Here is a 15,063-nt window from a genome sequence, read left to right on the forward strand (position 1 = left end):
TGATTGACTAGAAGAACCTAATTTACACACTTGTAGGTGACCATTTAGAAGGAACGCAAACAATTCTATGTGGAAAAAAAGTTTTGTAAATTCCTAAAATTCTGATATAAGAATAAGCATAATAAATTGTGTGAAATTATTTTATTTGCTTATCAAGACAGGATCAATTTGAGAACTTGCCTACAATAATATTGATACTTCTTTGGCTGAACTGGTTCAAGCCTAAACTATCTGTATTCTGGTTGTCCCTTCTTAAAACATGTAGTGACTTAGCTTGTTTTGAAGGTCACCAAATAGTCCTGGGACCTGTCTGGATCTTAGTTAATCCAAGGCAGGTTTCCTCACTACAGGTAGCATATACTGCAACCAGACATGAAATGAATGTGATCAGGGAGACCGCTAGAAGGCACCAGGGCACTTCAGTGGGCAAAAGATTTGGGCAGGATTGTGGCTACAACTTTGGTATACAGAGAGAGAGCATTATCTCATTTGGAATATGGAAAGAGAGTGCATTATCTCACATATGAACCAGAAAATGAGACCAGGGGGCGTGAAAGGGCACATTCCCAGATGGAGCCATTTTATTTCCAAACATGATTCAAAACAGATACACACTTTCCCATCTCCATATTAGATTTCCATTTTATAAAATATATTTGCTACTAAAATTCTTCATAAAATCTGCCTTCTCCTTTGCAGTGGGAAATAAGCAAAAAAGGCAAAGGCCATGCATAAAATATTATATCAACCAAGATTTTTACAATAGTCTTAAATTCTTCACAAATAAACAACAAAGCATTAAAACTAATTCACACTTCACTATATTTTGTAGCACTTAACTTCATTTTTTCTTCATATACTTGTTTATATTTCACAGGCAACAATATCACAAAAAGATTATCGATATTTTCATAAAATAGGAAAACAAAACAAAGGCATAACACTGAAAAACAATCAAACTGAAGAGGATAAACATTCTTTTTTATAAGAATAAAAACTAAAACAATGAACTCAGCCCAAACCAAAATATCTTAAACATAAACACTGTAGGCATCCTACAGGAGTTCCTAGCACACAATTTTTGGTCGGTTTGGTTTCTCTTATATTTAATGATTTTCATGTGTCATGATTCCCAACTGTCATACTAAGGAGAATTTCACTTTAACAAGTTCTGAGGTAAGATACAATGCAAGTCATTAGACAAAATTATTCACATATTTAAAACAGTTAATGAAACGCAAGGATTTCATCAGAAACAGTGGTTGATCCCTTTTTTCCCCTTACTCCCTTTTCATCTGAGAGAGCTCTTAGAAATCTGTAATCATCTGTTGTCTATAATTACTATAGGATTTTGCTCACAATTCTGGGGGGAAAAATGTCATTTTAATGATCTTTGTGCATGTATTATTTTCTCTGCTTTTTTAGAGGTAGATAACCCCAAAATAAGGTCTGAACTTTGATTCTTTCAAATTGTGTCAAAAAGAATAATATCACATGGAAAGGGTAGCTACCATAGAGTGAGAACTAAAATATCAGTTTCCTAGAAAGAAAAATGTTTGTTGATACATGAGGCTGTGAAAATGGAATTATGACCTACAAAAAATCATCATAGAAGAAGAAGCCAATACAGTTTGCTAGTCTGACAAAATGGTTAGAATTTATAGTTGGAAGAAACCTCATAGACCAAATAATGCAATCTTCCAGTTTTAGAGGAAAAGAAGAAGCCCAGAAATGGTAAATAACCTGCCTGAGTACACTAACAAGTTAGATTGTATGATTACTTTTATACAGACATGTATACACATTTGCTTCTGTTTTTGTACACGAAATGCTGTTGGCCCATACAAGAAATAAAAAATAAGTATGCAAATTTTCAACGGTTGTTCCATTGCCAGAAGTGGGAAAACACCCATCTTTCAGATGAGAGAATAGGTTCTATTTTCTCTCCACTGATGCATTGTGTCATTGTTCAGCTGTACTATTTCTCTCTGTAGTCCCTAAAAGAAGCATGGACTGGGGCAGAAATAAGGATGGCAGGAAGGAGGGCCGAGACACAGCCGTCAGATGAGAATTAGAGTTTCTTGCTATGCCAAAGATGTTCCCACTGGCAGGGAAGGCTTTCCACGGAGTTAAGCTTAGGTCACTGGAATTTTTCGACCTGGCTAGAAGGAGATAATAACAGAAGGTGCCAATGAATGCCCTCTATTCAGAGGGGTATGAGCTAGTGACCCCCTGACCAGAAAGAGCAGAGGTGAGCAGTCTGGGTCTTGCCTAAACTATTAAACTTAGATGACTGTACTATGTATAGTTACAGTTTCTAATTACTTTGATCTGTATATACATATAAACATCAAAATATTTATGCTTAATGTATAATAATATTAATAGCTGTTTTATCTCTTTCCATAAAATTACATGTAGATATAACTCTAAGATAGTTGTTTTAAACCCTAAAGTAGTATTTTTTTAAAAAATTATTATTTTTAATATTCATTACAGACATTATTTTGAAAACTCCTAAGTTTAACTACATATTGTAACATTAAACAACTTAAAAAACACACAACACAATATATATACCAAAATAACCCCATTCTCAAGTCAAATTAGTGAAAAAAGTTATGTTTTCAAGAATAGGCCTTCTGAAAGTAATTTTCTTAATTTTAAACTAAGACTAAATGTATTTTCTTTTCTGACAACGTCAATTTGGTAATTTTTATCAAAGCATTTGTTATTTAAAAAAAATAGGTTGCTTCATTTGCCTGTTTTTACTTGTTCTATAATGGAAAATTTATCCCAAATCTAAATAACTTTGTTCCCAAAAGATCTCTCCACAAGAAGAGGGTGCCACCAGGGGGGAAAAAAAAAACCACAGTAAAAACTTAACTATATCCAGATATCCAGGGCATGCAACCTTGTATTTTCTAATATTAGTGTGGTGGGAAGTAACTTTCAAGTTTCATCATAATCCAACTGAACTTACAGATAGCTATCTCATAAAATTAATACAGATAGCTATCTCATAAAATTAACATTCTAAAGGAATAAAGTCCTTTGAGAAACTTGTCCTTGCTAGAAAGCCTTTGATGAACTTGTAAGAAACAAACCCAACAAGGAATAGACGGGATTTGGTACCCAGCACTGACCTTAAAGTGCACACATTTAATACTCCTTGAACTCAGAGTAAATTCTAACAAGTTGAAAAGAAACCACATTTCTTAAGTCTTTAAGGGCCCTAATATCATCCAAAGCTGAAAAAATTTCTTCTGAAGAAAATATGACAAAGCCAGGACCCAAAACTAATGTTAGTTCCTATTTCTACTTTCTAGAAGTTGTTTGGCCAAAACCACAAGAATAGAAAGAATGGCCCACTTTGGGAAATAGACTGAGATGTTTCATATTTAAAATTAGTCAAGTTTATATTTTAAATTAAATTATCATCAAGTCTGCAGGGAACAGAGATACCTTAATGCAAGGTAACTGGGAGAAATGAGTCAACTAAAAAGTGTATAGCTTTCCAAAGCAGTGCAGGAGGTTGAGACCCTTCCAGTAGCTTTACTCCTTTACAGGTTTTGATCCAGCCACTTGATATAACTATTCCTAGTCCGGATTCCCACTGAGAAGGTGATGGGCCAGTGAGTGAAAATCATACATCCGTGGAAGCCATCCTCAAAGTGATCGAGGGTCACTTCTACTCCTGCTTGCTCCAAACGCTTTGCATACATGATCCCATCGTCTCTCAGGACGTCGTGCTCACAAGTCATAATATAGGTCTTTGGAAGATGCTGTAGGACTTCTTGGTCTGCGATGAGTGGGGCAGAACGGGCATCTAGCAGCTGAGGGATCTCTTGGACGATCCTTGTATTGCCTGCGGTCTGCACCACAGGCTTGTAGTTCTTTGTGATGGATGCAGGCAAGAGGGATGTCCAATTTAGACGGGCTCTGAGGGCAGCAGCCTCTTCCACATCAAGTGAGGTGTGATTGTTAGCTATCATTGCCTGGACAAACTCAGAGCTGCCTTTGAGGTAGTACACCCAATACTTCACCATGACATGGCGTGGCAGGATTGGGGTATTCACATTTTGCTGATAAGAAGGTGTGTTAAAATCTAAAGCTTGAAGAACCGGGTAGATTAAGGCTTGCAGTTTGAGCTTGTTTCTTAGGTTGGCATCTTGACTAAACTGAGAAGAGGAAGCAAACACATTTATTTCATTCTGCATGATTCTTTCACAGATACCACATCCAATAAAGTAGCTTAATGTGTTACTTTGACTCAGTCAAGGGCATAAGTATTAAATTTCTACCAAGCATGGTATTATTGAATAATGTTGTTAAAAAAATAATTGCCTACCCACCCATCCCCAACACTATATTGAGCTGCTCGATATTTACTAAGAAAGGTATAATGTTTGCAACTCATAATTTTGAGTGAACCCTTAAAAAGTACACAGTCTCAAGTAATCATCTTTTAACCCCTTCCCCCCACTGACACTTTACTAATATCTATGTTTTGGCACATAGCACACCTTGTTAGGCATTATGGATGGATATGTGAGAACTTCATTCAGTTTTATATTCCCTGCAATGGCAAAAAAGGCAATGATACTCTAGGAAGAAAAACTGGCTCTTCCAGGGGAGAAGGGTAGAAAAAGCTAAATGAACAATGATGATGGGACACCAAAGGTGTTTGAGGAGGACCTCAGAATACTTCCTCTGATTTGCATTTAGTCTCTAAATGTGGTGAAGGAATGTAAATTTAAATAGTGCTGGCAATGCACCCTCCATTCTAATTAATGAGCACATGCTTCAAACTGAATTTGAAATAGGAAAGTGAATCCTCCAAGTCAGCAGGTCTCAGTCCCCCAGGCCTTCCCTCGGTGTGAACATATTGCCTCATTTTGTAATTCCAGTGTCTAAAGTTATCTATTTTTCATGTCACATCTAAAAGAAAGCTAAATAGGTCACTATAATTCATAGGCAATCATATGATCTTCAAGGTAATTTCAGCTATACAATTTTGTTTCATATCTGAACTTTAGAACCCTATCCCCAAGAAGTAACTGCCCTGTAAAAGAGGAAGTGATTTTAGTAACTAGTGCTATTAATATGTGCCAATAATTTTATGTACATCATCTCACTAAGTCCTTTCAACAGCCCTACAATCAGATGACATTATCCACATTTTCCTTAAGTTTAGAGAAGCTAAAAGGCTTGCTCAAAGCTCTGTAGCTCTCAAAAGGTAGGGCAGGATTGGCTCCCAGGTCTAAAGCCCATGATGCTCTCTCCACTGCACCGGGAATTTTTTCTTATCACATTTGGACATATGAATAGCACACTTTCCAATAGCAAAGGAGAAAATAATCAAGGCATATTTCGAGTAAAAAGGCAGATGCTATTTGAAGATACCAAAAAAAAAAAAAAAAAAAAAATGGAGGTGAGGAGACACACACACTATTCCTAAATTACTTAATCCATACGAGGAAGAAAATATTGTGCTTATCTTTGAGCTAACAGAGCTGCCAAAGAATTTGGGTGTTATGAGGGTTAGAGACAGTTTTCAAAGAATTTAGCCAGCTACAGCTCAGATTAATTTGTAATATAACATTTAAAATGTCTGAACTCAAGATAGTTCCATCCATCTGCCACATGGGATCAAATAGAGGCAGAGTGGGCATCGCCATCCCCAAATCCTCAAGATTGGGGAATGACAATGGACTACAGTAGGCTTATTATTATTCGACTATAGCCTTATTATTATTCTAGCAATGGAAAAACTCTTATCACTGTAAAGGCTGTGGCCAATTGAGGTTCTGAAGGATGGGAGAGGGAAGAATAGGTGTAATAAGGGAGCATTTTTGGGGCATTGGAGTTGTCCTGCATGATACTGCAGTGACAGATACAAGCCATTGTATATTTTGTCATAACCTACAAAATTGTGCAGGACAGAGTATAAATTATAATGTAAACTGTAGTCCATGGTTAGTGTCAATACTTCAATATGTGCTCATCAATTGTAACAAATATACCACACTAATGAAGGAATGTTAATGTGGGAAAGAGTGGAAAGGTGGTGAGGGAGTGGGGCATATGAGAATTCCCTATATTTTTTATGTAACATTTATGTAATCTAAAGCTTCTTTAAGAATAAAAAAAAAATAATTAAAAAAAATAAAATGACTGAATTGTTTAATTTTTTTTCTCTTACACTAAAGAAAAACTTTGGGAAAGAGAATTTTTAATTTGCCCCAAAGTTCTAAGGAAACATGGCTTCTGGGAAGATGGCAGATTAGAGACATAGGACTCACTTCTCTCCCAGAAAAGTATCTAGAGGACGGGGAGAAAGATTCTAGAAAAAATGTTCTAGGGTTTAGGACAGCAGGAAAGGGCTAGACCACCCAGAAGAGAAAGGGACAAAAGAAAAGAATCTCAACGGGAAAATTCTGTGAGTAAAAGGCCCCACCCTTGGAGCAGAATTCTCTGGCCTATGGACAGAGGAGACCCAGGAAACGGGAGAGAGAAGGACATAGCCCAAGGCGGATTCAAATTTTGGCCAACAAGTTTGGTCTGCTGTGACACATGAGCACTTTCAGGCTGGGTGGGGCCAGGCCACTGCTTGTTTTGGGAGCGGACACTGGACTAAGGGGATCTGACCCACTCAATCACTGTCCCTACTCACCAGGACTGCTGTTGAGGACACAGAGGGGGGTGGAATTATTTCCTACCCGGGAAAAGGGAGGTGGCTGCTGGCAAAGATGGGAAAATAGCCTCTAAGAAAGTTTGATTTCTGAAATTCTGAATAGCCTTGAGGCAGGATCTTCTGTTACTCTGTTGTTGTTGCAGCAAACACATTCCCACTAGGGTTTGAACTGAGAGATATGCAGAAGAGCGGTATCTGCTGGCGGACTAAGGAAGTACATGTGAGGAAATTAAAAGTAAATAAATAAGAGATGCTTATTTCCAGCCTTTATAGGCTCCTTCCCCAAGGACCCTTGGAAGTGGGTTTGCAACCCATTACTGAATTCATGACCTGGATTTGAACAACTAAACAGGGATAATCCTAAAGACCCAGCACAGGTAGAACCAAGAATCAAAGAATAGCAGTAACATACAGCTTTCTACCACTATATCCCTAAACAAGAGAGAGAAATTGGTCATCAGAGCAAACTCACCATCATATCAGATGCCTAGACATCAGCAAGCCATACTAAGAAAATGGAAGATATGGTCAAAGCAAAGGAATATATGAAAGCCCCAGATGAGACACAGGATTTGAGACACCTAGTCAATGAGGTTCATACAAATCTCCAAAATCAAATGAATGAGTTGAAAGACAATACGGAGAAATAAAGGACACCAAGAAGACATTGGGGGCGGCGGACTTGGCCCAGTGGTTAGGGTGTCCGTCTACCACATGGGAGCTCCGCAGTTCAAACCCCGGGCCTCCTTGACCCACATGGAGCTGGCCCATGCATAGTGCTAATGAGTGCAAGGAGTGCCATGCCACGCAGGGGTGTCCCCCACGTAGGGGAGCCCCACGTGTAAGGAGTGCACCCCGTAAGGAGAGCCGCCCAGCGTGAAAGAAAGTGCAGCCTGCCCAGGAATGGTGCTGCGCACACGGAGAACTGACACAACAAGATGACGCAACAAAAAGAAACACAGATTCCCGTGCTGCTGACAACAACAGAAGTGGACAAAGAAGATGCAGCAAATAGACACAGAGAACAGACAACTGGGGTGGGGGGGAAGGGGAGAGAAACAAATAAAAATAAAAACAAATCTTAAAAAAAAAAAGCTGACATTGAGCAAGCACAAAGAATTTGAAAACCTGAATAGAAAAATAACAGATCTTATGGGAATGAAAGACAAAATAGGTGAGATTAAAACACATTAAAGGCGTACAACAGCAGACTCAAATGACAAACAAGAGAACAAATGATCACAGAAGACAGAACAGCTTAAACTGAGGAGAGAGAGGAACAGATAGTGAAAAGAATGGGAAAAATTGATCAGGGGCTCAGGGAGGTGATGAATAACATGAAGCTCAACAACATATGCATCAGGGGAGTTCCAGAAAGAGAAGAGAAGGGAAAAAGGACAGAAAAATAGTATTTGAAGAAATAATAGCTGAAAATGTCCCAACTCTCATGAAAGAAATGAACTTACATGTCTAAGAAACTCAGTGTACCCCAATCAGAATAAATGTGAATAGACCTAACCAAAGACAAATACTACTCAGAATATCAAACTTCAGAGATAAAGAGAAAATTCCGAGAGCAGCAAGGGAGAAGCAAACCATCACATACAAGAGATGCCCAAAAGACTTAGTATGGATCTCTCATCATAAACCACAGAGGTGAGAAGACAGTATAATGACATAATTGGGATACTGAAAGAGAAAGACTGCTAAACAAAAGTTCTTTATCTGGCAAAATTATCCTTCAAATATGACAATGAGTTAAAAATATTCACAAATAAATATGGGAAGCAGATTTGGCCCAAGGGATAGGGTGCCCACCTACTACATGAGAGGTCCAAGGTTCAAATCCAGGGCCTCCTTGACCGGTGTGATGAGCTGGCCCACATGTAGTGCTGATGTGCACAAGGAGTGCTGTGCCATGCAGGGGTGTCCCCCACGTAGGGGAGCCCCACATGCAAGGAGTGTGCACATAAGGAGAGCCACCCAGTGTGAAAAAAGTGCAACCTGCCCAGGGTGGCGCTGCACATGCAGAGCTGATGCAGCAAGATGACGCAACAAAAAGAGACACAGATTCTCGGTGCCGCTGACAAGAATACAAGCGGACACAGAACACACAGCAAATGGACACAGAGAACAGACAACTGGGGGGGGGGTGAGGGGAAGGGGAGAGAAATAAATTTAAAAAATAAATCTTAAAAAAAAACAAACAAACAGAAACTAAAGAGTTAGCATAAAAGAATCTGCCTTTGCAGGAAGTATTAAAGGGATCCTTACAGCCCAAAGGATAAAGACAGGAGAGAGAGGCTTGGAGGAGAGTGTAGAAGATAAGACTAGAAAAAGGATAACCAAAAGAGTAAAAATACAGATAGAATAAAAGATGACATATGAAAACCAAAGAACAAAATGGTGGAAGAAAATAATGCATTTCCAGTAATATCATGGAATGTGAATGGATTAAACTCCACAATGAAAAGATGTAGGCCGACAGAGACTCATCTTACACCCATACAAATCAGCCAAAAGTGAAAGACTGGAAAAAGATACTCCATGCAAACAGTAGCCAATAAAGGGTAAGGGTAGCTATACTACAATTGGACAAAATGGACATTAAATGCCAAAAGTGATAAGAGATACAGAAGGCCATTATATATTAACAAAAGGTACAAAATCCAAAAGGAAGAAATAATAGTCATGAATATTTATGCACCAAACCAGGGTGTCCCAAAATACCTAAGGCAAACTCTGGCAAAATTGAAGCGAGAAACAGACGTCTATACAATAATAGTCAGAGGCTTCAACACACCAGCCACATCATTAGATAGAATAACTAGACAGGTGATCAACAACGAAACAGAGAACTTGGACCATATGATAAACAAGCTAGACCTAACAGATATATACAGAATGTTGCATCCCAAATCAGCAGATTATGCATTCTTCTCAAATGCTCATGGATAGACCAAATTTTGGGTAACAAGGCAGTTCCAATAAACATAAAAAGATCAAAATTATACAAAGCACCTTTTCTGATCATAATGGAATAAAACTGGAAATTGACCTTGGGTGGAATAGCAACTATTAAAAAGATAGAGAACAAGTATTGGAGAGGATGTGGAAAGAGAGGATTGCTTATTCACTGTTGGTGGGAATGTAGAATGGTATAGCCACTGTGAAGGATTGTTTGGCAGTTCCTAAATAAGTTGAATATAAATTTGCCACATGACCAGGCAATACCACTACTGGGTATATACCAAGAAGAACTGAGAGCAGTGACACAAACAGATATCTGCAAACATATATTCATAGTGGCATTATTCACAATTGCCAAAAGTTGGAAGCAACCCAGGTTTCCATTAACTGATGAACCAATAAACAAACTTGGTACATACACATGATGGAATATTATGTACCTGTAAGAAGAAATGAAGTCTTAAGGCATATGACAACACGAATGTACCTGACAACATGGAGGACAATATAATGAGGGAAGCAAGCCAGACACAAAAGGACAAATGCTGTACGATTGCACTATTATGAACTAAATATATTGTGTATATTCACAGAGTTAATAATTAGAATTTGGGTCACCAGAAAATAGAATGAGGGTAAAGACTGGAAAGCTGAGGATTAATCTGTGCAGAATTGGTTTTAAAAAGGTTGTTTTTAAGCCTTTGGAAATGAATAGAAATGGTGAAAGTACACCATACTGTTTATAACTAGCAGTATTATTATGTGGGTATGAAAGTGGTTTAAAGGGAAAGTCTAAGGTCATGTATATTACTAAAAGGAAAGCTAAAAAAACGTAACCTTGAATTGTGCAGCACAGTAAAACTGCATGTGAAATATGAATATAGATAAAATTGCATATGTAAGACCACTTTTCTTTGAAGGTAAACAAATATATGTTAATACTACAAAATGTTAATATCAGACAAAAAAAAAAGTTAGGTTAAGTGACAGAAACCAGACACAAAGTGCTACATATTGTATGATTCCATTCATATAAAATGTAAATATAAATCAATTTATAAAGATAAAATTAGATTAGGGGTTATATAGGGCTAGGGACAGAATGCTAATAGGTGTGAAGTTTTACTTTTTGGAGGAATAAAGTTGTTCTAAAATTCTTGGGTGATGAATGCACAACCTTTTGATTATACTAAAAGCCATTGATTATACACTTTGGATAGATCATATGGTATGTGAATATATCCCAATAAAACTGCATACTAAATAAATAAATAATTGTGCAAGAACAGTCAGAAATAGCAGCTATGTATAGCAGGGAAACAGAAAAGTTGAGAGGTAGAGAATTTTCATTCTCTGTTTCTGTTTTTTTGTTTACTATTATTATTATTGAAATAATGAAAATACTCTAATAATGATTGAAGTGATGAAGGTACAACTATGTGATAATACCAAATACCAATGATTGTACACTTTGAGTGAAATGCATGCTTTATTAAAATGTATCAATAAAACTGATTTGTTTAAAAAAAAAACAATGGGCAAGAATAGGGAAAATCTGCAAATATGTGGAAGCTAAATAACACACTCCTAAACAATCCAATAAGTGGGTCAAAGAAGAAATTATAAGAGAAATTAGTAAACATATTGAAATAAATGAAAATGAGAACACAACTTATCAAAACCATGGGATACAGCAAAGGCAGTATTGAGAGGGACATTCAGAACCACAAATACCTATATTTAAAAAAGAAGAGCAAAAATCAAAGACCTAACTGAACACCTAGAGAAACTATAGAAAAGAACAACAAACCAATCCCAAAGCAAGCAGAAGGAAAGAAATAATAAAGATTTGAGCAGAAATAAATGAAATTGAGAACAACAACAACAAAAACCAACAGAGAATATCAACAAAACCTAAACCTGGTTCTTTGGGCAGATCAATAAATTAACAAACTCATAGTTAAACTAACAAAGAAAAAAAGAGAGAAGGTGCAAATAAATAAAATCAGAAATGAAAGGGGGAAAGTTAATGACTGACCCTACAGATATAAAAATGATAAAAAGAGGATATTATGAGAAACTGTATGCCAACAAATTAGACAACCTAGATGAAATGGACAAAGTCCTAGAAATGCACAAACAACCTACATTGATTCTACAGGAAATACAAGAACTCAATAAACCAATCCCATTTAAAGAGATTGAAATCAGTCATCAAAAATCTCCCAACACATTTTTGGGAATTGTCCTGAATGACACTGCAACAACAGATACAGCCTATTATAAATCCTGCATAACCTACAGAATTGGATGGGAGAGAGTGTAAAGTACAATGTAAACTTTAATCCACACTTGGTGGCAATGCTCCAAAATGTGCTCCTCAATTGCAATGAATGTACCTCACTAATGAAGGATGTTGTTAATGTAGGAAAACGTGGGAGGTGTGGGAAGCAGGGCACACAGGAATCTCCTATATTTTTTATGTGACATTTGTATAATCTTAAGTATCTTTAGAACAAATAAACAAATAAAATAAAATAAAACTGAGCAGCCTGGAAAAAAAAATATCCCAACAAAGAAAAGTTCAGCACTAGATGGCTTTACATGTGATTTCTCCTCAGAATTTGAGAATTAACACCAATCCTTTTTAAACGCTTCCAAAAAAACTGAAGAGGAGGGAAAATTACTCAATACACATTTTGAAGCCAACATCACCCTAATACCAAAGCCAGATAAAGATACTACAAGAAAAGTAAATTATAGACCAATCTCTCTAATGAACACAGATGTAAAAATTCTCAACAAAATACTTGCAAATAGAATTCAACAGCATATCAAAAGAATTGTACACCATGACCAAGTGGCCTTTATTCCTAGTATGCAAGGGTGGTTCAACTAAGAAAATCAATGACCAGGATGCACCACATTAACAAATTGAAGGGAAAACCCACCTGATCATTGCAATTGAAGCAGAAAAGGTATTGGAAAAAATCCAGCACCCAGACTTCTGGGAAGATGGTGTTGGAGTAGGCAGACAGGCTCAACTTTTTCATAAAAACATGACAGAAAGGGCCAAAAGCTATACAAGGGGACTGCTTAGGGAGTCAGCACACCCGGATGGTGCTGCCCAACTGCCAGTAGGGTGAGGGACAGAGACACAAAGAACCTGAAACAACAAATGTGAGTTACCAAAACCCCACCCCAAGACATTAAGCCAGGATAAAACCCCTGGCTCACTGCAGCTGACTGAGAGGGGAACAGACATCTTCCCCCCTGTCAGCTGTTACAAGGGAAAAGGGAGGGGAAGTTGGGGGCTTTCTCTTCAGTGATTTTTGCCAGTGGAGCCTGCCTTGAATCTTGGTACTGGCCAGAACAAAACACAGGAAAGTGGAGATGAAACAAACACCTCTTTGGTAAGGTTCACCAACAAGCACCAACTGCTGGCCAGTCTGGAAACTGCATGGAGAATAACTGCTTTTACGTTTCTCTTGGGAGAAAATCTAGGCCTATTAGTGAGGTCCTAGCCTGATTTCCATAAGTTAAGCTGGGCAATGTTAAAGACTTAGAATAAGTTGAACCAAATATCAAATAAAAGCTGTGGGGAAAAAAAAAAAACACTAGGCAAGAGAGAGAAATTGGCCATCAGAGTAAATTCACCAACATATTCAGATGCCTAGGCATCAGCAAAAAATTACAAGCCATACTAGGAAACAGGAAGAGATGGCCCAGCCAAAGGAACAAACTAAATATCCTGAAGAGATACAGGATTTAAGACAATTAATCAATGATAATCACACAAATCTCTTAATTCAATTGAAAGAATTGAAAGAAAATATGCCTAAAGAGATGAAGGATATTAAGAAGATATATTGGGTAAGCATAAAGAACAATTTGAAAGCTTGCAAAGAAAAGTAACAGAGTTTATGGGAATGATACAATACATGGGATTAAAAATACATTAGAGGCACATAAGAGCAGATATGAAAAGCTTGAAGAGAGAATTAGTAATTTCTAAGGCAGAACATCCAAACTGAAAAAGAGAGAAGAGAAATAGAAAAGAATGGAAAAATGGAACAGGTTCTCAGGGAATTGTATGGACATGCAAAATATACAATCATACACATTATTGGTGTCCCAGAAGGAGAAGAGAATGGAAAAAGGACAGAAAGAATATTTCAAGAAATAATGGCTGAGAACTTCCCAACCCTTATCAAAGAAATAAATATCAATATGCAAGGACAACTTATCCAATAAATCACATCAGAATAAATCCAAATAGACTTACCCCAAGATACCTACTATTCAGAATGACAAATATCAGAAATAAAGAGAGGATTATAAAAGCAGCAAGAGAAAAGCAAAGCATCACATAATAGGGAACCTCAATAAGATTAAGTTCTGACCTCTAATCAGAAAACACGGAGGCGAGAAGAAAGTGGTATTTAATTAGTCAGACAAAGGGGTGCTGATGCAAAATGCCAGAAATCTGTTGGCTTTGGTAAAGGATATTTATTTGGGGTAGAAGCTTACAGTTACCAAGCCCCATAAAGCGAAAGTTACTTCCCTCACCAAAGTCTATGCAATATGTTGGAGAAAGATGTCTGCCAATGTCTGCCAGGGTTCAGGTTTCCTGGGCTCACTTCTCTCTAGGCTCAGCTCCTCTGTTTTCTCTACAAGGTCAGCTGTAGATTATGAGGCTCTCTAGGCTTTGCCTCTCTCCAAAAGACCAGATGTAGACTATCAGGTGACCAGCTATGTCTCTCTCCCTGGGGCTCAATTCTCTCCAGGCTCAGCTGCTCTGTTTCTCTGTGTGCTTACTTCCTGGGCTCCAGCTCAAAACCCCCCAACTCTGTCTTTTGCCATGTCTTCTATCCCCTACTGATGTGGCCCAATCAAAGCCCTAATCTTAATTTAATTAAGTAAAAGTGAAACTTCAGACAGACCAGTTTACAAACATAATCTAATATCTATTTTTGGAATTCATAAACAATATCAAACTGCTACAGGTACTGAAAGAGAAAAACTACCAGCCAAGAATTCTGTACCCAGCATATTGTCCTTAAAAAAATAAGAGGGAGAGGAGTGGGTATAGTTCATTGGTTGAGTGCCTGCTTCCCATATATGAGGATCTGGGTTCAATCCCTGGTACCTCTTAAGTTGTTTTTTTTTTTAATGAGGGAGTTTGGAAGCAGATGTGACTCAAGCAGGTGGGTGCTTGCCTATCAGAAGGGTGGTCCCAGGTTTGGTTCCCAGTGCCTCCTAAATAAGATGAGCAAGATGGTGAGCTGACACGACAGGCTGGCACAGCAAGATGATGCAACAAGATGACGCAATGGGGAGACACAATGAGGAAACAAAATCAGAGACACAACAAGCAAGAAGTGGAAGTGGCTCAA

General features: G+C 37.7%; 1 protein-coding gene across 1 annotated transcript in view; it reads right to left on the reverse strand.

Annotated features, from left to right (window-relative positions):
• Positions 1 to 551: 551 nt before the first annotated feature.
• NCEH1 (neutral cholesterol ester hydrolase 1) overlaps positions 552 to 15,063 on the reverse strand; it is an 89,036-nt gene continuing 74,524 nt past the window's right edge. The window contains exon 5 of the mRNA XM_058295331.1: positions 552 to 4,181. Coding sequence (XP_058151314.1) covers positions 3,564 to 4,181 — 618 coding nt within the window. The 3' untranslated portion in view covers positions 552 to 3,563. The remainder of the gene's footprint in view (positions 4,182 to 15,063) is intronic.

The sequence above is a fragment of the Dasypus novemcinctus genome, chromosome 4, assembly GCF_030445035.2.
Source record: "Dasypus novemcinctus isolate mDasNov1 chromosome 4, mDasNov1.1.hap2, whole genome shotgun sequence".
Lineage (NCBI taxonomy): Eukaryota > Metazoa > Chordata > Mammalia > Cingulata > Dasypodidae > Dasypus > Dasypus novemcinctus.